Here is a 27785-nt window from a genome sequence, read left to right as displayed (position 1 = left end):
TTCATAGTTTGGCGACCGTGGCCATTGCTGCTATAAACATTGGGGTACAGATGGCCCTTCTTTTCACCACATCTGTATCTTTGGGGTAAATGCAATGGCAGGGTCATAGGGAAGTTCTATTTTTAATTTCTTGAGGAATCTCCACACTGTTCTCCAAAGAGGCTGCACCAACTTACATTCCCACCAACAGTGGAAGAGGGTTCCCCTTTCTCCACATCCCCTCCAACACATGTTGTTTCCTGTCTTGTTAATTTTGGCCATTCTAACTGGTGAAATGTGATATCTCAATGTGGTTTTAATTTGAATCTCCCTGAGGGCTAGTGATGATGAACATTTATTCATGTGTCTGATAGCCATTTGGATGTCTTGATTGAAGTGATCTTCTGCCCATTTTTTGATATGATTGCCTATTTTGTGTGTGTTGAGTTTGAGGAGTTCATTATAGATCCTGGATATCAACCTTTTGTCTGTACTGTCAATTGCAAATATCTTCTCCCATTCTGTGGGTTGCCTCTTTGTTTTTTTGGCTGTTTCGTTTGCTGTGCAGAAGCTTTTGATTTTGATGAAGTCCCAAAAGTTTATTTTCACTTTGTTTCCTTTGCCTTTGGAGACATATCTTGAAAGAAGTTGCTGTGGCTGATATCAAAGAGATTACTGCCTATGTTCTCCTCTAGGATTCTGATGGATTCCTGCTTCACATTGAGGTCTTTTGTCCATTTTGAGTTTATCTTTGTGTATGGTATAAGAGAATGGTCGAGTTTTATTCTTCTACATATAGCTGCCTAGTTTTCACAGCACCATTTATTGAAGAGACTGTCTTTTTTCCACTGTATATTTTTTCCTGCTTTGTCGAAGATTAATTGACCATAGAGTTGAGGGTCCATATCTGGGCTCTCTACTCTGTTCCACTGGTCTATATGTCTGTTTTTATGCCAGTACCATGCTGTCTTGGTGATCACAGCTTTGTAATAAAGCTTGAAATCAGGTAACGTGATGCCCCCAGTTTTATTTTGTTTTTCAACATTCCCTTAGCGATTTGGGGTCTCTTCTGATTCCATACAAATTTTTGGATTATTTGCTCCAGCTCTTTAAAGAATACCAGTGGAATTTTGATCGGAATGGCATTAGAAGTATAGATTGCTCTAGGCAGTATAGACATTTTAACAATGTTTATTCTTCCGTTTCAAGAGCATGGAATGGTCTTCCATCTTTTTGTGTCTTCTTCAATTTCTTTCATGAGTGTTCTGTAGTTCCTCGAGTACAGATCCTTTACCTTTTTGGTTAAATTTATTCCCAGGTATCTTATGGTTCTTGGTGCTATAGGAAATGGAATTGATTCTCTAATTTCCCTTTCTGTATTTTCATTGTTAGTGTATATGAAAGCCACTGATTTCTGCACATTGACTTTGTATCCTGCCACGTTGCTGAATTGCTGTATGAGTTCTAGTAGTTTGGGGTGGAGTCTTTTGGGTTTTCCATATAAAGAATCATGTCATCTGCGAAGAGAGAGAGTTTGACTTCTTCATTGCCAATTTGGATACCTTTTATTTCTCTTTGTTTTCTGATTACTGTTGCTAGGACTTCTAATACTATGTTGAACAAGAGTGGTGAAAGTGGGCATCCTTGTCTTGTTCCTGATCTCAACGGGAAGGCTGCCAGCTTTTTCCCAGTGAGGACGATATTTGCTGTGGGTCTTTTGTAGATAGATTTGATGAAGTTCAGGAATGTTCCCTCTATCCCTATACTTTGAAGCGTTTTAATCAGGAATAGATGCTGGATTTTGTCCAGTGCCTTTTCTGCATCAATTGAGAGGACAATGTGGTTCTTCTCTCTTCTCATATTAATTTGTTGTATCACATTGATTGATTTGCGAATGTTGTACCATCCTTGTAGCCCAGGGATAAATCCCACCTGGTCATGGTGGATAATCTTTTTAATGTGCTGTTGGATCCTGTTGGCTAGGATCTTGTTGAGAATCTTAGCATCCATATTCATCAGTGATATTGGTCTGATTCACCTTTTTGGTGGGGTCTTTGCCTGGTTTGGGGATCAGGGTAATGCTGGCTTCATAGAAAGAGTCTGGAAGTTTTCTTTCTGCTTCAATTTTTTGAAACAGCTTCAGGAGAATAGGTCTTATTTGTTCTTTGAAAGTTTGGTAGAATTCCCCAGGGAATCCATCAGGTCCTGGGCTCTTGTTTTTTGGAAGGTTTTGATCAGTGCTTCAATCTCGTTACTAGATATCAGTCTATTCAGGTTGTCGATTTCTTCCTGGTTCAATTTTGGGCGTTTATAGTTTTCCAGGAATGCGTCCATTTTATCTAGTTTGCTAAGCTTATTGGCATATAACTGTTGATAATAACTTCTGATGATTGTTTCTACTTCCTTGGTGTTCGTTGTGATCTCTCCCTTTTCATTCATAATTTTATGAATTTGGGCTTTCTCTCTTTTCTTTTGGATTAGTGTGGCCAATAGTTTATCGATCTTATTGATTCTTTCAAAAAACCAGCTTCTAGTTTCATTGATATGTTCTACTGTATCTTTGGTTTCTACCTCACTGATCTCAGCTCTAATCTTGATGATTTCCCTTCTTATGTGTGGAGTTAGTTTGATTGTTGTTGATTCTCCAGTTCTTTAATGTGTAGAGACAGCTGGTATATTCTGGATTTTTCAATTTTTTTTGAGGGAGGCTTGGATGGCTATGTATTTCCCCCTTAGGACCGTTTTTGCTGTATCCCATAGGTTTTGGACCAAAGTGTCTTCATTCTCATTGGTTTCCGTGAATTTTTTCAGTTCTTCTTTGATCTCTTGGTTGATCCAAGCATTCTTAAGCAAGATGGTCTTTAGCTTCCAGGTGTTTGAGTCCCTTCTGAACTTTTCCTTGTGATTGAGCTCCAGTTTCAAAGCATTGTGATCTGAGAATATGCAGGGAATAATCTCAGTCTTTTGGAATTTGTGGAGCCCAGATTTGTGACCCAGTATGTGGTCTATTCTGGAGAAAGTTCCCTGTGCACTTGAGAAGAATGAGTATTTTGTTGTTTTAGGGTGGAATGTTCTGTATATATCTGTGAGGTCCATCTGGTCCAAGGTTTCATTCAATGCTCTTGTTTCTTTATTGATTTTCTGCTTCGATGATCTGTCTATTTCTGAGAGAGGCATGTTAAGATCTCCTACAATTAGTGTATTCATATCAATATGACTCTTTATCTTGATTAACATTTTTCTTAAATAATAGGCTGCTCCCATATTGGGAGCATAGATATTTACAATTGTTAGAACATCTTGGTGGATTGTCCCTTTAAGGATTATGTAGTGTCCTTCTGTATCTCTGACTACAGTCTTTAGTTTGAAGTCTAATTTATCTGATATGAGAATCACTAACCCAGCCACCTTTTGAGGCCCATTGGCATGAAAAATACTTCTCCATCCCTTCACTTTCAGTCCGGGTGTATCTTTAGGTTCAAAATGGGTCTCTCGTAGACAACATATGGATGGGTCCTGTCGTTTTATCCAATCTGCAACCCTGTGCTGTTTTATGGGCACATTTAGGCCATTCCCTTTTGATTTCTTCTTGATCCAGGAGGTTACTTAGAAGTAAGTGCCTTATATAATTTCCAGATATTTTCTAGATTTCTTTTTAATATTTTCCATTTGATTCCACTGTGGTCAAAGAAAATACTAAGAAGGGTTACAGTCCTTTTATTACTGAGACTTACTTGATGGACCAGAAAAATGATGTATCCTAGTCAATGCTTTTAGCTAACTTGACAAGAATATGTATTCTGCTAGAATTAGATGAAGTATTTCATAGAGACAATCAAGTCAAGCCAGTTAGTTGATGGTTTTGCTTAAGTCTACTAATATCTTTGCTGATTTTCTGTCTACTTGTTCCATTAATTATTAATAGATGTGTTCTGAAGTATTCAACCATATTGTGTATTTGTCTATTTTTCTGTAAAAAAGATTCTGTAAGTTGTTGTTTTATGAATTGATAGCCCTGTTATTAGGGTCATAAATATTTAGGTAGTTATGTCTCCTTGATTAGTTGGCCCCTTTATCATATGACATGAATTTTTTTTATCTTTCATAATATTTTTTGCTCTTAAATTTTCTCTGATAATTGAAAAGCCTTTCCCTCTTTCATTGGCATTAGCATTATTTATCTTTCCCGTCCTTTTACCTCTAATCTATTATTTGTATCTTCCTATGTAAAATAAGTAATTTTCTGTTTCCAGAGTATAGTTAGGTTGCGTGGCTTTTTTGTTTGTTTTTGTTTTGCTTTGTTTTGTTTGTATATCCTATTTGGTCTTTTAACTTTACTGCTTAGACCATTTCCATGCAATGTGATTATTGATAAGTTGGAGTGTAAGTCTATCATCTTGTAATAAATTTCTATTAATTCTATTTGTTCTTTTTTTTTGCTTCTCTTCCCTTGAATCAATTGAGCATTCTCATGATACCACTTTATGTATAGTATAATAGCGTTACAATAATATCCTTCCATTTCTCTACTCCCAACCTTTATGTAATGTTGCCATACCTTTTAGTGCAACAAAAGTTATGAAGACCAGATATATTGTTATTATTTTGGAAACCAGCTCTGTTATCTTGAGCAAGCTATTTAATCTCTAGAAGATTCCTTTTTTTTCCCCCTTTGAGGAATAAGGGCGATAAGTCCCATGAAAATTTTTAATAATTAAATCAGATAATGTGTTTGAAATGCTTAATACAGTGATTAACATATAGGAATTTAAAAATGCTTATAAATATTATGATTAGTTTACTATGTGAGTTGTTCTAGATGGGATGCTATAAAACATTGATTATCTGAAGTCATATGAGTACACACATATATGGATTTTCTGTTCAAGAAAGGAGGCCACCTGTGTTGGTCATATAGTGGTGAGCATGGCTGCCTTTCAAGAAGGGAGGCCACCTGAATTTCAGTGCACATGATTCTGAGTCTGTGTACCTTGCAGCACTGCAACCACACAAAGGGAAGTGCCTGGTAGTAATGAGAATAAGAGCTGTACCTATTTGGTTGGTTATCCTCTCGAATATTTTTCAACAAATCCTATGAGTGCTTTTCCAACCTACAAATAAGAGTGGGGATTTATTTTAATTTTTAATCTATTTTTATTTTTTATTTATTTATTTTTCCCTTCTTCTTAACAATCCAACCCTTCATTGCAGGAGTGAGAGTTAATTACTATTGGGTGTGGGTGCTGGTCCAGGAGAAAAGTGGTGTGACAAGTCAATGACTTGTTCACTGGGATTCATCTCATGTTTCTTTTGTTAATGCCTCTTGTTGGGACTCTGGACATTATCTCTCTGATTTTCTTTTACCTTCTCCACTGTAGAAATAGAGATTTCTCTAAAACAAACCAATGCTCTCATAGGGTTACCAATTTTTCCCTCTGGCTTTTCAGAGGAAGAAATTAGCCAAAACAGGCAGAAGTTCTTTAACTACTCTGGATCTGTATAACAATAGTGACCTCTGGAGACACAGTGCCCAGAGCTTGGCTAATGTAAAAATGGAAATAAATTGAAAGCCTGAAAATTCCCAGGAGGCTAGGGAATATAAACTTGGACAGTGTTCTTTACTGAGGATCTTTTAAGAACTACTCCTGGGAACACAATGTCTGTGAATTTCAAAATCAAAAAGTTCTTATGATCTCTTCTCAGGCTGTATTTGGCCCTTGGAGAGCAAATGACTTGCAGGCATAAACCTGAAAGACCTGACTTCCAGGGCATAGATATGTAGGATGCCTTAGCAGACAATCCAAAATGCACTTGTTTACTTCTAAGTATGAACGGGGGTCAGGGAATTATATCTGTATTTAAAATCTTAGATCACTTTCCTGTGAAGTGGACACATATTTCTCTGTGAATCAGGATAGTTTGCAGTGATATTTATATTTTCACCCACTTTGCAAAAGGATAGGAACTTCCTTCCTGCAAATTCAAGGAAAGTGATAATAATAGATATTTTTAGAGAATTTACTGAGATTTGTTTGAATCCGTGCTTTGTAGTCTCACATTTTCAGATGTAAATGCCAGTGAAGGGCTAACAAACTATGTAACTAAAGGGGGCATATGTGTGACCAAGACATTTTCCTGAGTAACTGAAAACCTGAAGACCATGCACGACTGATGCTCAGGTAATCACACTTATAACCTCCTGTTTTAGGCTCACTAGAGCTATTTGACACTTATTCTGTTATCGTAAGCATGATACTTTCTGGTGTGGTGTATTCAGATTTAAACAAAAGTAAGAAAAAGCAATATTTAGTCTCTATTGTATATTACAAACAGAATTTGTGTTTTTGAAAAATACATGTAAACATAGTGAAATCTTTAGACTGCCAGTGACTTTCCAGCCTCCAATCTTTGAAGAAAATCCCATCCTTGAAATTAGCATCTCTTTATTTTTTTTAGATTCACCTGAATCAGGTAAAGTAAGTTTGCAGTAAGGCACGTTGAGTACATCAATAGAAATATATGTATACTAAATATATACATATACTAAATATATGTATTTAGTATATACTTACCCGGGTTAAGGTATAGAATGCGGTTTTACAAAGCCAGTGGTAACTCATAAGGAGAGTACAGGACTGTTAGGCAGTACTACAAAATTACAGACTGGCTTTTTAATTTAGTTTTGGTAGAATGAAAAAAGACTATTTTCTTAAAATTAAGTGTTAAGGGGCTCCTGGGTGGCTCAGTGGGTTAAAGCCTCCTCTTTTGGCCACAGGGACAGGACCCACGGGCAGGAAAAGATGCTGCCCTGAGTTGTGAGGGATGGCAGGTTCTGTACCTTAGGGTTGGGGGAAGGTAAGGGAGAGGGAGGTTTCAATAGAACTTTCATATGCTAAAAAGGATCCATAAGGTACCTGATACCTGAGGTCTTGCAGGCAACAAGGTAATCTTTCCCTTTTAGCAAGCCATTATCATTAACATAGTTGGGCCTTTCTTAAAGAAAGTCACATTGGCCCCACCCAGGAGTGGCGGTGAGGGGGAGATGGCCAGGTGTCAGCCTTTTGCTTTGTCCTCAGTCAGCCTTCTGCTCCCTCATCAGTAGTATAAAGGAAGCTTGAATAAAAGTGGTCTGTCCTCTACCTTACTTTTTCTTCCCCATCATTTCTAATTCTGTCTGCATTGCTTTAGTGATGTTACAAATGATGTTCTTCATTTTTATGTTTAATGCTTTGAAGAGATAAAAAAAAAAAGTCATGTATTTCCCCTGCTTAAATTTTACAGGGATCTTGGAGTCTGTCATCTCTCAAGAGATGAAAATTATGGTAATTCCTCCACTGCTATCTTCTCTGATGCATGCCCCTTTCCTGGGGGAAGCCACACTGAAAGAATAAGAATTAGGACATTACTTTATAAATATTTCAGTATATTGGCTCTTTAATATGGGATAGTCATTTAGATTCTCTTAATCTGTTCTTCTACACTGAAAAGAATATGGTGGTAGTAGATGAGTATTTTAGTATTTAAATCATTCTCATAATTAGACTTACTATTTGATAAGTATTTTCAAATTTATCTCAGTTTCAGTTTTTATGCTTAATTATCTAAAGGAATGCAATATTATAGATTCATAAATTAGTTATTATTTGCAACTGTAATGGTAACAATATACATGAAGATATAAGAAAAACATTAAATTATGGGAGAACTATAACTTGTATACAATTTTAAGGATAGAACCTGATGCTTTCATGTTAAAAAGGGAGACTAGTGGGGCTCCTAGGTGGCTCAGTTGTGAAGTGCCTGTCTTCGACTCACTTCATGATGCCAGGGTCCTGGGATGGAGCTCCACATCAGGCTCCCTGCTTGGCAAAAAGTCTACTTCTACGTCTCCCCCTCATACTTGTGTTCCCTCTCACTGTGTCTCTGTCTAATAAATAAATAAAATCTTTAAAAAAAAAAAAAGGAGACTAGAATGTCTTCAATTTCCATTAGTGTCTTTTTCTTTCTTTATTTACATTATGAAATTTAATGGCTATGGAGTTTACCTTCAAACATTCTTTTACACTAAAAAGTTAGAAATATACATATTTTTCAAATTATTTTTCAACATTTCACTAACAAAAGAAATCAACTTTTTGTTGTATTTTCAAGCATTTTTGCCTTATAACATAGTTAGCAAGATAGATTTCTCAAGCTTAAGCTATTATATACACCCCGCACCCATGCTTATAGTTCAAATAATATTGTTTACAATCCTAATCACCCAACTCACAATTTAAGCAGATGTGTTTTTGTGTCTCTTTTTAAATGCAATGCACTATCCTTGCTCCTCTGTCTCTAATCCATTTAGGAGGAAGTTCCATATCATGTGGGGAAAAGGAACATTACCTAGAACAAAAGCCTGCTGTGAGTAAAGAACACACTGGAAAATGATAAGTAAAATAAGTTTCCTGCATTAAATTAATGCCTCTACTATCTAAAGGTTATAACTAACAGTGGCACAATTTCATGTTAGAAAATAGTAATTTTTAAATCATTACATTTTCAAAATTTAATCAAAAGTATTTTTAGTATTTCAAAATAAGAGAATGCTTGAAAAAATTTAAAAAAATCATTGCAAAATCAGTTTTGATTCCTAAAGGGAAAACATGTAATAACATTGATTTATAAATTAGCCATTGTGATTTGTTGAATTAGGTTTATATTTTGTTAACAGATCTTATATGATTATGTTTACATTGTCAATGTTTTCATCCAATTTTTTTTTCTTTTTCAGATACTCAGTTATTTGTGCATAATATGCAATTTATGGAAAGTCAGAGAAACATCTCAGAATTCATCCTTTTGGGACTTTCCTATAACCAGAACATACAAAAATTTTGCTTTGCTTTCTTCTTATTTTGTTATGTTTCCATCTTGCTGGGAAATCTCCTAATTCTTGTCTCTGTTCGATGCAGTGACCTTTTTTACCAACCGATGTACTATTTCCTCAGCCACTTATCCTTAATGGACATTTGCTACACCTCCTGTGTGATACCCAAACTGATTGGTGACCTGCTACTGGCTAGAAAAACCATCTCTTATGATAACTGCATGTTACAAGTCTTTGCCTTGCACTTCTTGGGAATGATTGAAATCCTTATCCTTACCATCATGGCCTTTGATCGCTACGCTGCCATCTGCAAACCTCTCCACTACCTGCTTATCATGAACAGGACAAGGTGCCATCTCCTAGTCTTGGCTGCGTGGGCTGGCGGGGCTCTCCATTCTTTTCCTCAATTTTTGATGGCAATCCAATTGCCCTTTTGTGGTCCTAATGAAATCGATCACTACTTTTGTGATATCTTCCCTCTGCTGAAAGTTGCCTGCACTGATACCTACATCACTGGGATCCTTGTGGTTGCCAATTCAGAAATGGTCACTTTAGTAACCTTTGTTCTCTTGTTTGGGTCTTATGTTGTTATATTATTCAGTTTAGGAAATCGCTCAGCTGAGGGAAGACGCAAAGCTCTCTCTACCTGTGGGTCTCATATCACTGTGGTGATCCTATGTTTTGGACCTTTAATCTTTGTCTACCTTCGACCTCCTACCAGTTTCCCTGAGGACAAAATATTTGCTCTATTTTACACCATCATTGCACCTATGTTCAATCCCCTAATCTACACCCTGAGAAATACAGAGATGAAAAAAGCCATGAGAAGGGTTTGGTGTCAAAGGATATTTTCAGAAGAAAAACACAATTGACTTGTCCTACTCAATAAATGCTGAAATCTTCATGCAGGAGCAAAAATGAACTTGAAATCAGAGAGCTCTGATCATTCAGATCATTGAAACCAATGAATTCACTTAATGACAATGAAACCAATGACATTCACTTAATGAATGTCGGAGATGATAAGCTGAGGAATTATGAGTAAGGTCACAATTTTACTAGTGGAACTGGGATTGGGTAGGAACATAAGAATATTAAAAATATTCTGGGCTAAAGGAATGACGGTGGCCATGTCACATACAGTAAGCATTTCTGAAGCTTTGACGGTGCTTGTGAACTTTAATTTTTATTTGCATATGAAATTTATACATGAAGATTTGACAACATTTTGGCATTCTGTAGAGATGGAGATTAAAAGTGGTTTTCAGAAATTAAGAAAAATTTTTTTTTGTTATTAAACTTTATTTTCTGTGGGAAATTCATCTAAATCTTATCTGAAATAAATTGTGTGATTAAAAAATCCATGCAGATAACTTGATTCTAAACCAAAGAAAAAGCAAAGAAAAAGAGGCGCTCATACTTACCCTGTGGGAGCTGCCACACCCCCTCCCACCCCATCATCCTTAACGTGTCATAGATAGGTACAAAGGGACAGGGGGGAATTTTCATTTCTGTTGTCATGTTTATTGCATCACAGATACTCACAATGTGGAAGGACAAGATGAGAAAAGTAGTAGAGCATATCCCTTCCAGTAGAGTAGCATTTGTTGAATGACCTCAAAATGGTACATTTGGGAGAAACTGTACATGTCAGCTTGCCTTGACATGTAGACCTGAGAAATGCATTCCATTTCCATCCTGATGGACAAGGAATAGTGGCAACTGAATTTTTTCAAGATAGAAATTTTCCTTCAGCATTATTCATATATATATGTATATACATATATATCATCCTAAAGTGAGAACGGAAATAATAAAACACATTTTTTGACATTAAAATATATACTACCATCATCCATGAATAGAACATATTGTCTATAGGTATTTTGGAGAAAAATTTCCCAGGAAAACCAGAAAACAATGTATAAAAATATTTTTTATCATCAGTAGAATGCAGATAATTAAGATCTTTATGAAAAAGAATTGACATTTATAAGAAGATTGGTAACAGTGTAACACTATCAAGGGGAAGTATTTCTAATACATGAAGAATATTTGACAATGAAATGCAATCAAATTAAAAAAAATAATTTCAACAGCAACATAAAGGGGAAAGTGGGGGCACTTGGGTGGCACAGTGACTTAAGCATCCAACTCCTGATTTTGGCTCAGGTAGTCATCTCAGGGTAATGGAATCAACCCTGCTTTCAGGCTCCACACTCAGCTTGGAGTGTGCTTGAAACTCTCTCCTTTCTCTCTATCCCTTCCACTTGTGCTCTCTTTCTCTCTACAATAAATCAAAATAAATCTTTTAAAAAAATGAAGAGGCAGGAAATGGAGAGAAAATGATAAAAAATGCAAATTATAGCACACTTATGGGCAAAAAGAATCATATAAAATAAAATGTAGACAAATTATTAAGAAAAAAATGAATATTGTGGTGGCTTCAACTACATCACTTGTACTACATATACATAGTAAAAGACAGTGTAGGAATATCTACACATTTTGAGAGAAAAAGAATGTGAGTGATAAGTCTTACTCTTAGTCCTATTGTTTTTCATTAATGCAAAAAATAAAAAGATACTTTCACATCAGCCTAATATTTACTACACAAGTTCTCTTTGAGCAAATGTTTTACTTTATTAAAGAATTTCTTAACATCATAAGTGATTAATCTGTATAAAAAACTTAAAGGAAAGTCAGAATATAAATAATTGGTATATTTTGTCTTCATCCTCAAGAGCCACCTTAATAGCACTTAGGGAGAAGAATGAGCATCAAACCAGGAGTCCTACACTTTGATTTGCATGTCAGTCTACCATTTTTTAACGATCTGATTCTTGGTCAAATCAGCAAACAACTATCATCTTGTATTCTTCATTTATAAAATATAACTGATAAGTAAAGTTATTAGTGTCACTTAAATATGAAATAATAAATTGAAATGGCATTTGAGAAATTGATTAGTGGCTGGGACACATGGGATAGCTATTACTAAGACATTAATCATCTACAACAGAAGTCCTATGACTATTTCCATATTCTTTTCTCAACGGTGCTGTCTTCACAATGTTCTCTTCTCACCCATCTTCTAGAAGAAAGGAGCCCACAGAAAAGATATTATTTTATTTAGAGGAACATAATTTATAATAAATTCTCCCAGACTGCTAAAATCTAGGATTAACTATACAAGATAGGCAGTTAGCAAATGCACATTTAATTACCTTTGGAGTCGCCCAGATTCTATCCAAACTTAATGTATCGAAAGCATATTGTGTGAATAAACCCAGCTAGACTTTTTACAATACATCACAGCAGCCTTTATCAAGAGCATAGTCTTCTTTCAACAACTTTCTTCCTGCTGTGCCTTATGAGGGAATATTAACTCATTCATCATTTCTAAGTCATAGCCCATTATGGTACATTGACTTAAGTGCTACCATAACTGTTAAGACTTTTGTAAGACTTTTGTAATGACACCTCCACGTTGGAGGATGGTGAGTTGATGGGAGCACATGCTCTTCCTTGGTGAGGAAGTAAAGCTAGAAAGATTCAGGGGTAGGGGCTGCAGAGCAGAGCCTGGAGATGATGGCATGGTTTGGAGATGACTGGGAGCTCATTGGGCATCCCACAGAAGTTCTGGGCTGAGAAGAAGAATAATGGTGAAAACATGACATAGACTGGGGAAGTTTTCTTTGAATAAAGTGTTAGAATGTGAATGTGTTAAATCAGGTTTCAGTGAGGCGATCTAGGTCAAACGGTAGAAACTTTGAGTTAGGAGCAGAGTCAGTTCTGAGGACGTAAACACAATATGGTGACAACAGTTTATAATACAGTTTTGTCTACTTCAAAGCTGATGAGAGTGGATCATTTTAAGCATTCTTGCCACACACACAAATAGTAGTGAACTATATAAAGTGATGGTAATAATGTATTTGTAATTATTCCACAATGTATATGCATATAAAATCATCATACTGTTCACATCGAATATATACAATATATTTGTCAATGATTCCTCAGTAAGGTTAAACAAAACAAAACAAAACAAGCAAACCAACAAAAAACCAGATCTCCTTAGGAGAGTGGGAATAGACTGGATCAAAATGAAACACCTAGACTTGCTTTTCAAGTTAATTCTCTGAAAGCAAATCCAACTTCATACTCTACCCTGGGTTGCTTTATTGCCTTGAATATGGTTTTATGGTTGTCTCACTATGTATTTTCTCATATTTAACTTATGAAATAGAATACACAAAGACACATAGAGAGAGAGAGAGAAAAGAGCGCTGGGGTTGGGGTAGAGAACTGGGCAGGAAATACCCCTGTAATCTCCATATGAATAAAAAATTAGAACACTACCATCATCTCCAGAGTCAACCATCCTGTCCTCACTGCTCAACTTCCTAAGGACTAACTATTCTCTTGATATTGATCTGCAATCTCCTCTGTGCCTAATGACCTTAGCCAAGTATTTATCTTAGCTGTTACAGAGTTTTTTTGTGGCTCAAATAAGAACAAAGTGAGTCTTTGTGAAGATTAAACAGGAGTACTTAGTGTATGACACCCAGCAAACCCTCATTTAAAGATTTTCAAATGCAAATTTTGTCAAATGCAAATTTTCTTTTTCAAATAACTTTTTAAAAATGTTCTAAATCAGGGGCACTTCAGTGGTTTAGTCCCTTAAGCGTCCAACTCTTGATTTCTACTCAGCTCCTGATCTCATGGTCCTGGGATCAAGCCCTGGTCAGTGGGGAGCCTGCTTGAGGTTTCTCTCCCTCTCCCTCTGCCCCTATCCCTGCTCCTGCTCTTTTTCAGTCTTTCTCTAAAAATAAATCTTTATTTTTCTCTAAACCAAAAATAATACAAAATAATACTAAGCTCTATTAGTTTATAATTTTCCTATATACTTGGAAGTACTCTATAACTCATTGTCATTCTCTTAAAGACAGTTTTTGAGCAGAGATGAAGACCATTAGTTACCATGAGGGCCAAGAATGTCTAAACTTCTGTCAGTTTATGGAGATCAGAGAAAGGATTAGGCCCTCAAGTTTGTTTTCATCGCAGAATTCCTTAAGTGCAGGAGAATATGGTCCCTGGTGCCCTGGAGGAATTTCTAATGACAAATTCCTAAATGGCATGCAACATTAATTGTGGCTTGCACACTGCTTATAATCTGGATCCGATCCTAGCTGCACTTTGTCAACTTAGATCTAAAGGAAATCAACCTGATGAACTTCTATTTGGGAAGGTAAACCCAAACTTCTTGGAAAGAATAGTACTCTTCTAGGATAAGAGAAAGTGATTTATAATGCACTCTCTATAAAGTATTAATTAATCACGTGGGCTTGGGCATCTCTAGGGCTAATTTTAATGATGAAAATATAGATTGTGATTTGATTCCTTTGGATATAAAATTATTCTATTTGACTTCCAACTGTCGCTCTGAATATATGACTCATTGTGGGAATGTTGGTAGAGTGATGTCAGTTGTCTCTAAAATAATACCAGCTTTCTTTCTGTGAATGGCTGATGAGTTGCACTAAGTGAAATGTGAATTCAAGAAGCTGACATGAAATGCTCTGGACAGTATGTGAATGACCAGAATTTCAGTGAAGAAAGAGGGGACACCAGAAGGAAGAAGTAGGAATAGATCCACAAAAAGTGAAAGAACATGAGGTGAATTATTTCTCTTCCCTTCCCATTATCCTGCCTGACTGTGTGAGATCCATTAAGTATATTTTGCCTCCAGTGTACAGCTAGCTGACTGACTTTCAGTTAAAGTTGAATACAGGCATCTTCTCTGAATTTTATAGACTAGCTTGTTTTGAGGTTGAGGCAGTGATAAATTCAAAGTGCTACCCATTGAAAGTGCCATAAAACATTCTAAAATACAGGCAGACAGCAATGGGGAGTGATGTTTAGGTAGATAAGAAATTTCAAATTAAAAAGAAACCCAAAACATTTTTAGAACTTGTGGGAGAGTGCGGAAGCTGAAAAAGCATTGATTAAGAAAAAGTGATTCACAGGTTGCTAGGAAAGTGATAAAGCCCAAATTGAAAGGACAAATATACTCCCTGCACTATCCCTCTCATGATTATTGATAACTCCTTCCTCAAAACAAATAAACAAACAAACAAAGAAGCTCCAAGAATTCAAGAATTAAGTTAACCTAAGACCCTACACAGCTCACCAAAAAAATCAGTTGAAAATAACTCAAAACTTGAGTCTCTATTTATCTTATCTCTGTTAATTTTGTTGCCTGCCCTTGTTTCTGGGAATAAGCCTTAGGACAATACTTTCAAGTATGGAGTATTTTATTTACAGATCATTTAAAATCATTGAAGCTATTTCTTTTAATTATTTACAAACATTTGCTGACTATTGGTTAAATAATTGGTAACCTGTATTTGACAAGATACAGAACAAAGATAAAATAATTAGAAATATTTATGAAGTCCCTACAACGTACTGGGTGACTTCCATATTTTATCTCACAACAGTCTCAGGAGATAGATGTACCCACCAATGATGTACTTATCCATTGCCAATATGATGATCCGAGAAAAAAAAAAAACAGTACATGCCAAAGATTGTACAGATCATGGATACCTGGCGAGAACTGAAAGCTAAATTTGTGTAGCAACATGGACGGGACTGGAAGATATTATGCTGAGTGAAATAAGTCAAGCAGAGAGAGTCAATTATCATATGGTTTCACTTATTTTTGGAGCATAACAAATAGCATCGAGGACAAGGGGAGATGGAGAGGAGAAGGGAGTTGAGGGACTATGTACTTTGAAAAATAATCTGAGGGTTTTGAAGGGGTGGGGTGTGGGAGTTTGGGGGAACCGGGTTGTGGGTATTAAGGGGGGCACTGATTGCATGGAGCACTGGGTGTGGTACAAAAACAATGAATACTGCTGAAAAGAAATTAAAAAGAAATTTGTGCAAATACTCAGTATTTGAAGACAGAATATAAGACTTTCTTTCTATCCTTTGGGAATTTAGGATCACAAAACTTAAGACTATATTGGGTTTAGTTTGACATAAGTTAAATATGGAAATATTGGGGTCAATGAGGCACTCTTTTAAGTCATTAAAGTATACAATACCTATTGAGTATACACTAAGCAACAGTAAGTATGGTAAGCACATAACGTCTTGCTAAGTATATTACTAAATGAGATTTGTTGTTTCAGATTGCCAGTCTCTATTAATTATGTCTATGGGTTTGGGCTAATTACTTATTTTCTCTGTGAGTAGATTACATTTTTTTAAGTGAACTTATTAGAAATACTTCTCAGAATTATTGGGAGAATTTAAAATGTTTATGTTATGCATGTGGGATGCTCAAATTGCAAGCTTATATACAAATTATTAAACCTACTGATAGTGTAGTAAAGTAATGGACTGAGGCCATATGATGATTCATAGGAAACCCAGAATTTATTATGTACATTATGATCAAGGTTTTTCAAAATTTTGACAATAGCAGAAAGCCCAAAGTTTAAGCAAAATCTTAACTGAAACATATAAATTTTCAAGACTAGATTTATCCTTTTAAAGAAGGGGCCTCTAGAACAAGTGAACTCAAGTTCCTACAGTGAGGGGAGAACTACAGCAGGGAGTAAATGATGACCTCTTTCTTCTAACCACTGCTCTTGCAGAGGGACTATTTGTGTCTGGAGAAGCGTATCCAAGGACATGACAACATTCAGTGCATTGTATTCTCTAAGAATAAATTGCATTCTCTAAAATAACAGAGATTTTTATTCTCTATTCTTACTTTTTGTAATTGGGCTATATATGCAGGAGAGAGGAACAGATTGAGATTGCAGTTTTGTTTGAATATTTTCTGCATTTTATAGACTAAGTTTGTCATAATTTATTATCTCATTTTGTCATCTGCATATCGATATTAGAATGGCTGAAATGGTTTAAGGATCACGATTTTGGAGGTTATCTGGTTTTGTATGAAATAATTAGGTTATTGGAGGAAAGGGGACTTTAACATTAATTTCTTCTGTTCCAGGTATGGACTCAGGCTCTAGATTCAGAAAACTGATTTCAAATTCTGTTTTGCTAAATACTAGTTAGGTGATCTTTGTATACTTTATCAGGAAATTTTCAATATTTTCTTTCCTTTTTTTTTTTTAATAGATTCTCTTTAAGTAATCTCTATACCCTAAATAGGGCTCAAACTTACAATATCACGATTAAGAATTTCTCCCTCCACTAAGCCAGCCAGGTGTCCCTGTATTTTCTACATACTTTTAATTAGAATCCCTTCTATTTGGAACTAGGAGATTAGGTTAGTGCCGATCTCAAAGTTACCTTTCTGCTTAAAATAATTTTATGACATTAAAATTTTATTTTCTACAAGGAGTCCTATTTACTAGACTTCATTATTGATAGCCTCACTGATTTGGTAATTCTAGCACTTATACTCTTATGGTCAATAAAGCAAGAGTCATTTCTTAATTTTTTACAGTTTCTCAACCATTTTGTGTCAACGTTCAGTCAGATTTTTTTTATTTTACAAAGAAGATGATTTAAATTAAAAAAAAAAAAAAATTGGTATCCAAAGTCACACACTGGTATAATTAGTAGTGGAGGCTTGGTCCCAAATGTTTGTCTTCATATAAACATTTTCCTATACATTTTTTCTTTGAATTATGAAGTGCCAATATTCTTTAAGGGTTTGGCAAAAGACATGCTTTGGATGAATATCGAATAGAAATTCATACTATAATTCATACCGATGGGAAGAAATTGACTTGTGAATTATGCTACATTGAGTCAGAGAAAAACCACAAAGGTAAACTGCCTTCAGTTCTTCCTTTTAGTTTTATTTTTTCGTGAAGATTTGATCTGACAGAGAGAGAGAGAGAGAGAGCACAAGTAGGCTAAGAGAAAGGCAGAGGTGGAGAGAGAAGCAGGCTCCCCACTGAACAGAGAGCCCATCAGGGGATTAAATTCCAGGACCCTGAGACCATGACCTGAGCTGAAGGCAGAGGCTTAACCCACTGAGCCACCCAGGTGCTTCATCATTTTAGTTTTAACCCTCTCTTTATTCTGTGGTTCATTTAAGTATAGGATTTGTATTGATATCCTATATAAAAATAAACATTTGATACAAAAGATCAGCATCTTACTGTCCTAAATCAGTAAGTAAAGATGAACAAGCCATCAAAAAATTATTGAAACTCAGAGGCCTCCTACAGAGGCTTTTTATCTTCCACTTTGTAAATATGTTTGTATCATATAAATGTTTAGTTTCATTTTCTACCTCCTCCTGAAACTATTTTGTTTGTATATAGTCCGCTAGTGACCACTGTCAAATTTAACATTTGCTTCTATATCATTTAACAGCAACTTTAATGACTTATACTTGCCTCTTTAACAAATGTGTGTATTGAAGGACCCAGAAAAATGTCCTTTATGAGGACTTTGTTGTATATTCCTTTAGAATTGAAAAACATTTGGCAACTAATAATAATTTTTAAACATTTTTTTAAAATTTACTGATTGAATTGATTTATAAAACATAATGTCAGGATTGAACATAATGTACTGAAAAATTGACTTATGGAAATCTTCATGAGACTAACCAGAAAAAAAAATATATCATATCATATCATATCATATCATATCCATTAAATAGAATTTCATGATGTCAGTGTCATCTATATTCTCCATGCACATGTTCAACACTGACTTGTGCAATATGTCTTTTCAGGAGACTGTTAAGCATTTTTAGAGCACTGGATCATGGAAACTAAGAATAACGTCACTGTGTTTATTCTCTTGGGACTGTCTCAAAACAAGAACATTGAAATCCTCTGCTTTGTATTATTTTTATTTTGCTACATTGCTATTTGGGTGGGAAACTTGCTCATAATAATTTCTATCACATGTAGTCCACTAATGAACCAACCCATGTATTTCTTCCTTAATTGCCTCTCACTCTCCGACCTTTGCTACACCTCAACAGTGACACCTAAACTAATGGCTGATTTACTGGCAGAAAGGAAGACCATTTCCTACAGTAACTGCATGACACAGCTTTTTACCACACATTTATTTGGAGGCGTGGAGGTCTTCATCCTCACAGGGATGGCCTATGACCGCTACGTGGCCATCTGCAAACCCCTACACTACACCGTCATCATGAGCAGAGAGAGGTGTCACGCAATCATCACAGCCTGCTGTACTGGGGCCTTAATCCACTCTGCCAGTCAGTTCCTCCTCACCATCTTCCTACCCTTCTGTGGCCCCAATGAGATAGATCACTACTTCTGCGACGTGTATCCTTTACTGAAGCTGGCCTGCACGGACATGGACAGAATTGGTCTCTTGGTTATTGTTAATTCAGGACTGATTGCTCTGGTGACTTTTGTGATTTTGATGGTGTCCTATTTTCTGATATTATACACCCTTAGGCATTACCCTGCAGAGAGCCGCTCCAAAGCTCTTTCCACTTGCAGTTCCCATGTCATAGTCGTGGTTCTGTTCTTTGTGCCTGTTCTCTTCGTTTACATTCGGCCCGCCACAACTTTCCCAGAAGACAAAGTGTTTGCTCTTTTCTACACCATCATTGCCCCCATGTTCAACCCTCTGATCTACACACTGAGAAACATGGAAATGAAGAATGCCATGAAGAAAATGTGGTATCATCATTTATTTGGGGAAGGGAAGTAACTTGTATTAAGAACATTCTAGAATTTCATTTTAAGATACTATCTTGAGCCTTAGAAGTAAGAAGAAATGATATACACAGAGTATATCATGATTGCAAAAGCCAACCACAGGTTGGAGCTCAGAAACTTTAGCATTTCCTCAGACCTCTACTGACTGTATAAATTTATTATTTTTAAAGATTTTTTTTGTATTTTTATTGAAGTATTATTGACATATGACATCCTGTCAACTTCAGGTATACATCACAGTGATTCAATATTTTGTACACTTTGAAATTATCCTCACAATGAGTCTAATTATCATTTGTCACCACACAAAGTTATTATATTATTATTGATGATTGAACAATTTTTACTTATTTTTTTATTTCATTCTGGTTAGAACCAGATCTAATCTCCTCACACGCCAGTCCCAAGTACTCCTTAATTTGATACTTTATCTTGAACATGTAATGAAGTCTTTTTTCCCCTCCTCTTGACTGAATTATCACTACAGTGTGACTCCTGTTGGTAGAAACAATAAGAAACTACCTGGTAGATTAGAAATACAGGTAGATTTACTTCCATGATCTCAGAGGAGAGCATATATAGTAGGTTTTTGAGCTGAGGGCAATAGGAACATGAGCTATTCAGCATTCATAAACACTCTTCTGTATGATATTTAAGCCTAGTCTCCCTCTCTCCCTTCCAGAAATGAAACATAATATTCTCAACATTTGGACAAAGTTATGTTTGTGTAAGTTTCTTTTCTAGTTCAGGTTATAATCCTTCCTGAAAGATCTGTAACATTAAGAACAGGCTTTAAAATTACTCGATACACTGTTACATTGCTACAAGGGTCCTTGTTTCTATGATTGGTCATTAGATTTAAGTTAACATTGATACCTTTCTTCCTTGCACTGCCTACTCACTCTTCCCTTTGATTTAAGGTTAACCTTTATTATTGGGGTTCATTATCTACTAATGTGTACCAAATTTTTATTCTTGACATTCTGAATCCTTTATGGTCCTGCCATTTTTTGTTTTTTTTTAAATTAACATTTACTATTAGTTTTAGAAATTTTAAGAGATGGGCTGTGTTCCAAATAGTGATCATTCATGTTCCATTGTGTCAAACAAACAGATGTCATCACATCATCAATACCAATTCCTCCAACCCCTTTTTATGTTTTGGTTTAGTAAAGGCCTGAAGACCCCAAATGGTGTCTAGGTGGCAACTTCAATTTCCAGTTCAATAAAGTAATTGTTGTGGTCCCTCATGAAACCAAACATCTATAACTAAAACCTAAAGGCCAGATGAGCTGAAAACTTTTGGTATAGGAACAGAACTATAAAGTACTTTAGTGTGATAATAAAGGAGGCACTTGCAAATACATCCTTCAATTCCATAGGATTCTATAACTCTTTTTGATGGCTATGGGAGAAATATAACCATCTGTTGGTCAACACATCCTTGAAAATATAACTCAAGCTTTTCAGGGTGCTATTTCTCGATTGGCGGTGTATTTGGTAAACCATTTCTTCATTGTATCTAATCAGTTACCTAGATTAATGGGGTATAAATGAGTTCACTAAGGCTTCCATAAAATAATACCATAGATAGGATGGCTTGAACAACAAAAAATATATTTTCTGTCACTTCTGGGGCCTGAAAGACATGGTTAAACTACTGACAGGTTTACTTTCTTCAAAGGTCTATCTCCTTGGCTTAACAGAAGGCTGCCTTCTCCATATGTCCTCACATGGTCTTCTCTGTGAACACACATTCCTGGTTCTTTTTCTGTGTGTCCAAATTTTCTCCTATAAGGATGCCTACCACATTGGGTTAGGGCCCACCCTAAAGGCCTCATTTTAAATTAATTGCCCCTTTAATGGCCCTATCTCTAAATAGTCACCTTCTGAGTTACTTGTATCTAGGTATTCAATATATAAAATTTCAGGAACTCAATTCAGCCTAGAACTGAGTGTGTTGTAGGATCTATGAATTTCAATGTGTATGTCCACTACTAAGCATCTTTACTGGAAGAAATACATTACTGGATCAGAATCAATCTTAAGTGAAGTAGTATGATGGTGAATAAGGCATTCCATAAGTCAATGCATTGTGCTGCTGGTACAAGTATTATAAGCAGGAAAGACAAATCTATATCCAGAATAAGTGTCTATTTCAGTGAAGACAAATTTGGTTTCCTCCATGATGGAAGGTTTTCAGTGTAATCAACTTGCTATCTCAGCAGTGAGTGGACTTCCTGAGGAGTGGATATTTGGGGCATTCAATGCTGGTGTGACAGAAAGTAGCTTCCAAACAAGGCCATAGCAATATTTCCTAACTGGTCCATATAGAGATACCAAATGTAGAGGCCAGACGTAGAATTTTATGGCCAATAGTTCATCTGATGTCTGGGCCTACAACCAGTGGCAACTGCCAGACATGGAAGTCAAGATGACTCCAGATGTCTTCAGTTGCTAGCTAGTGGGCATTCCCAGTCCTTGTGTTTACTCAGTTGAGACCTCAGACGTCATGTGGCATAGACAAGCCATCCTCACTATGTCTAAATTCCTGATCCATTGAGCCCAAGTTTATAGTAAATTAGTTGTTTTACACATGAAACTTGGGGTTATCTCTTGCAGTCATAATAACTACAAACATTTGGTATTTGGTAGTCACAGAGGCCAGATGAAATTTTAGAGGGAAATTTAATATTGTTCAACCCTAGCAATAGCCTTCATAGAGAAGCTTCCTAAACCACCTTGACCATTTTATTTTTTGGTTAAGATTATTTATTTATTTATTTTAGAGAAAGCAGGGGGAGGTTTTTTGATTGAAGTTTGAGCTCTTATTTGTCTTTAGTTTATGTTTTATTTGTGTACATAAGAAAGACTCTGGATCTGATAAATAGTGACTTGCCTATTAATTTCTGGCATTTTATGATTCAGTTCCTTTATGGATTTTTTTTAAATGGATCAATATGTAGAAGAGCAGTGAGTATATTTTAAATACTTTGAGTAACTGACGTTATCTTTACTAATTTATTTTTATTTCCAATATTAAGACAAGAGAGAGAAAGTCAGAGAATCACTTTAAATCAGATTTGATTATGCAAACTTACTGATCTGTGATTAATTTCTAAATACAACTTGAGTTCATTTAGGTGAAGATGCTATCATGAAAAAAACTTGGTCTTAAAATAGTGGATTTTTTTTTTTTAAGATTTTATTTATTTGACAGACAGAGATCACAAGTAGGCAGAGAGGCAGGCAGAGAGAGAGAGATGGGGAAGCCAGCTCCCACTGGGCAGAGAGCTCAATGTGGGGCTCGATCCCAGGACCCTGGGATCATGACCTGAGCCGAAGGCAGAGGCCTTTAACTCACTGAGCCACCCAGGTGCCTCCAAAATCATGGACTTTAACAACTCCTTTGCTATACAGAATGTTTCCTCATGTGGTCTAGCCACCAAACCTGAATTTTCTAATACAAAATTATTAAAATTTTCTTTTTCCATCACAGTTCACAGCTTATATAACATTGTCTTAACTGTACATATAACTGATTTTGTGCCTGTAAACTTGTTCTTACCGTCTCAAAGCCTAAAAAATTAACTATGTTTTAATCTTATTTTTGTATGATTAAATTAATATTTCTGTGTAGTTATTATTAAGTTATTATTAAACTCTTAAGTCCTAAGTTCTGTCACTCATAAACATGATACCAGTTGAACAATTAAACTTTGAGATGGTTTCCTCTCTCTCCTGTGCACGTCTAGCTGGCCCTTTAGTTAAAAAGATGTTGAGCCCTGATGTTTGACACCAAGTTTTTCTCATGGCCTGTTTCATCTCTGTATTTCTCAGCGTATAGATTAAAGGATTGAACATAGGAGCAATGATGGTGTAAAACAGAGCAAATATTTTATCTTCAGAGAAAGTGGTTGGAGGTCGAAGGTAGGCAAAGATTGAAGGCCCAAAAAATAAAGCTATCACAGTGATATGAGACCCACAGGTAGAGAGGGCTTTGCGTCTTCCTTCAGCTGAGTGATGTCTTAAACTGAATAATATAATAATATAAGAAAAAAACAAAACCGCAAATGTCACTAAGGTAACCAGTCCTGAATTGACAACCATAAGGACACCAGTGATGTAGGTATCGGTACAGGCCACCTTTAGCAAAGGAAAAATATCACAAAAGTAGTGATCAATCTCATTAGGACCACAGAAGGGCAACCTGATTACCATAAGAAATTGAGGAAAGGAGTGGACAGCCCCACCAGCCCACGCAGCCAAGACTAGGAGATGACACCTTGTCCTGTTCATGATAAGCAAGTAGTGGAGAGGTTTGCAGATGGCAGTGTAGCGATCAAAGGCCATGACTGTAAGGATTAAAACTTCAATCATTCCAAAGAAGTGCATTATAAAGACCTGTAACATGCAACTACCATAGGAGATGGTTTTTCTTTCCACTAACAGGTCAGCAATTAACTTGGGTGTAACTGTAGAGGTATAGCAGATGTCCATAGAGGATAAGTGGATGAGGAAGTAGTACATGGGTTGGTGAAAAAGGGAACTGCATCGAATGGAGACAAGGATCAGAAGGTTTCCTGCCAACAGGACAACATAACAGAATAAGAAGAGCACAAAGCAAAATATTTGCATGTTCTGGTCATACGAAAGTCCCAACAGAATGAATTCTGAGACATTCCTCTGGCTATCCATGTGTTTCAGACTGGCATAGATTGTAAACAGATGGGTTAAATATCTGAAAAGAAAAATAGGAATCTGCATACAAAATTAGCAGCATGGCAACGATACTATAAAACTTACCCAAAAGCAAATTGATATCATCAAGTACATATTATTTATTCCTGATACCTAGATTTATGCTTCTTTTTTATTTCTCTTATTTTAGAAATCTATTGGAAATAATTCCATAACAGGAAAAATGATGTAATTTTCAACAGTACCGTCCATGATGATGGAATAATCAAATGTTAGGTCTATGTTAAAGCAATAATTTTATTATTATTAGTTGTATTAATTAGATAACCAAAGGACTATAATTTATATAGTTAAAAAATTTGCACATTTTAAAATGTACATGTTTATGCATAGGTGAAACTCTTTTTCTTTTAGAATGTTCTGGACAAACTCTCTTTTATTTGGGAATGTATCCTCAGGAATGAAAATTTATTAAAATTTTATCAGTTTGTGGAGTGCCAGGGTGCCTCAGTTGGTTAAGTGTCCAACTCTTGATGTTGGCTCAGGTCATGATCTCAGGGTGGTGAGATGGAGCCCTGTATTAGGCAGATACAAGCTTTGTGCTGGATGTGGAGCTGCTTAAGATTTTCTCCATCATCCTCTGCCTCTGCCTGCACATCTCTCTATCTCTCTCTTTCTCTAAATAAATAAATAAATACAAATAAAAGATTATCTTCCTTGCCTTTGGACAGACACTATCAATAGCATATTTTAAACTAAAATACTGGGACACTTGGGTGGCTCAGTGGGTTAAGCCTCTGTCTTTGGCTCAGGTCACGATCTCAGGGTCCTGGGATCGAGCCCCGCATTGGGCTCTCTGCTTGGCGGGGAGCCTTCTTCCTCCTGTCTGTCTCTGCCTGCCTCTCTGCCTACTTGTGATCTCACTCTGTCAAATAAATAAATAAAATCTTAAAAAAATAATAAAAATAAGAAAAAAACTAAAATACTATTAGGCACATTAAAAGCGATTCAATTTGTAAAAAAATAAAGAGCCAATTTTTTCATTTCTTCTATTTACATTTTACAAGCTAAATAAAAATTGTTTTAAATTAATCTAAATTTGTGATTGCAAGTGAAAAATGAAATATGTAAAGAATTCTCCAAGTATATTTATACTGTTTATATTTCATGACTTTTCCTAGGAACTTCAGTATTTTATACGTGATCTAGGGAATAAAATTCAACAAAGAATATGATAAAGAATGTAGCTCAAAGAGAGATTTGTTTCAACACTCAGCAACTAGATTTTACATCAGTGAATGGATCAAAGATTCACAAATTTGCATCTTTCGCAGAATCTTGAGACTTTATTTATATACAGAGAAAGAGGGTTGGATAGACAGAATATACTCTGGGAGTTCTTTTAACCAACACTGAGGAATTAAATGTCACTCAATGAGATGCAGACACTACAGCACAGCTTTTGTTTTTATCTAACCTGATGGAACTACCATTTCTGGCCACCCTGGGTGAATATTTTAAAACACAGAATGCTACTATAGCAAAGGTATTTAGAAGTCATCAAATCCACCAAAAACTCAAAACCTATGATTTTAAGATAATTTCAGGTAACTGGTGAAGAATTTTTGAACAGTGTATACTATAAGAAACTCATTCTGTTTCAATTTATTATTCAACTTTAATTTCATCAAGAAGATAAAGAGTCTATCTGTTTCTACTATGACTTTGGTACCTCTATCAGGCTTCCTAAACTCTCTTGTTTTTAATAAAGCAAACTCAATTATCAGTTCACTGTGTTCAACAGTGAATGGTACTTAAATAGACCTTAATAATTTTATGATTCTTTGATCAATTTTCTCCTTACCTTATTACAGCCAGTGCTGATTCCTAATTTAGGAGATGGCATACCGTTTACAGAGAGATGTGTTTGCCTAAAACAAATTGACTCAAAGTTAATTGGTAGATAAATAACTTAAGTGGATGTCACTTATATATCCAAACCCCGGGTTTCCAATAAAAGATGCAGATCAGGATAATCTAGGTAATTTAGCATCAATATGTAATGTCATGTGGAGGACAGATATCTTCATTCCCACTCGGTCCAGAGAGCTTCAGCACATGCTTGTGAGCAGTGCAAGATGATGGGGTGTCCTGCAGACCAGCAGTGAGAAGATACATTTTGAATTCTCATCCCAATTATGGGTTAAATATCTGAAAAGAAAAAGAGGAATCTGCATTAAAAAATTAGCAGCATGGCAACAATACCATAAAATTTATCTAAAAGCAAATTGATATCATTGAGTACGTATTATATATTCCTGATACCTAGATTTATGTTTCTTTTTTATTTCTCTTATTTTAGAAATCTATTGTAAATAATTCTATAACAGGAAAAATGATGTAATTTTCAGCATTACTGTCTATGATGTTGGAAAAATCAAATGTTGGGTTGAAATAATTTTATTATTATTAGTTTTATTAGATAAGAAAATAACTATAATTTACATAGTTTAAAAATTTGCACATTTTAAAATGTACATGTTTATCCGTAGGTGAAACTCTTTTTCTTTCAGGATGATCTGAACAAATCCTGTTTTATAGTGAGTGTATCATGAGGAATGAAAATTTATTAAAAATATATCAGTTTGTGGGGTGCCAGGATGTCTCAGTTGGTTAAGTGTCCAACTCTTGATGTTGGCTCAGGTCATGATCTCAGGGTCATGAGATAGAGCCCTGTATTAGGCAGACACAAGCTTTGTGCTGGATGCGGAGCTGCTTAAGATTCTCTCCCTCTCCCTCTGCCTCTACTCCCACCTCTATCTCTCTCCCTCTCTTAAAAAAAAAAAAAATTAATTAAAAAAATAAAGGTTTATCTTCCTTGCCCTGTGGACAAACACTATCAATTGCACATTTTAAACTAAAATATTATCAGGCACTTTAAAAGCAAATAATATTGGAAACAGTGCAACAAATAATCTGTCAATGGATTCAATTTGTAAAAAAATAAAGAGCAAATTTTTCCATTTCTCCTATGTACATTTTACAAGCTAAACAAAAATTGTTTTAAATTAATCTAAATTTGTGATGGCAAGTGAAAAATGAAAGATAGAAAGAAATCTCCCAAGTACAGTTACACTGTTTATATTTCATGACTTTTCCTCAGAACCTCAGTATTTTATACATGACCTAGTGAATAAAATTCAACAAAAGAAGATGATACAGAATGTAGCTCCAAGACAGATTTGTTTCAATACTCAGCAATTAGATGCTACATCAATGAATGGATCAAAGATTCACAAATTTGCATCTTTCACAGAATCTTGAGACTTTATTTATGTACAGAGACAGAGGTTAGGATAGACAGAATATAATCTGGGAGCTGTTTTAGCCAACACTGAGGAATTAAATGTCACTCAATGAGATGCAGATACTACGGCACAGCTTCCACCTTTATGTAACCTGATGTAACTACCATTTCTGGCCACCCTGGGTGTATATTTTAAAAACACAGAATGCTA

General features: G+C 35.6%; 3 protein-coding genes across 3 annotated transcripts; 2 read left to right on the top strand and 1 right to left on the bottom strand.

The window, feature by feature from the left end:
• The first annotated feature begins 8787 nt into the window (after nt 1-8787).
• LOC122912916 (olfactory receptor 4P4-like) lies at nt 8788-9723 on the top strand. Its single transcript, XM_044259317.1, has one exon. It carries the CDS (start codon nt 8788-8790, stop codon nt 9721-9723), a length of 936 nt encoding a protein of 311 aa, XP_044115252.1.
• Nucleotides 9724-18628: 8905 nt separating this feature from the next.
• LOC122913632 (olfactory receptor 4P4-like) lies at nt 18629-19558 on the top strand. The gene has a single exon (XM_044260285.1). The coding sequence runs from the start codon at nt 18629-18631 to the stop codon at nt 19556-19558; it is 930 nt and encodes a 309-aa protein (XP_044116220.1).
• Nucleotides 19559-23238: 3680 nt separating this feature from the next.
• LOC122913630 (olfactory receptor 4P4-like) lies at nt 23239-24264 on the bottom strand. The gene has a single exon (XM_044260284.1). It carries the CDS (start codon nt 24262-24264, stop codon nt 23239-23241), a length of 1026 nt encoding a protein of 341 aa, XP_044116219.1.
• Nucleotides 24265-27785: the final 3521 nt, after the last annotated feature.

This window comes from Neovison vison, chromosome 7 (genome assembly GCF_020171115.1).
Source record: "Neovison vison isolate M4711 chromosome 7, ASM_NN_V1, whole genome shotgun sequence".
Lineage (NCBI taxonomy): Eukaryota > Metazoa > Chordata > Mammalia > Carnivora > Mustelidae > Neogale > Neogale vison.
Note: the sequence above shows the minus strand (reverse complement) of the source record. Positions and strands in the feature narration are given on the sequence as shown.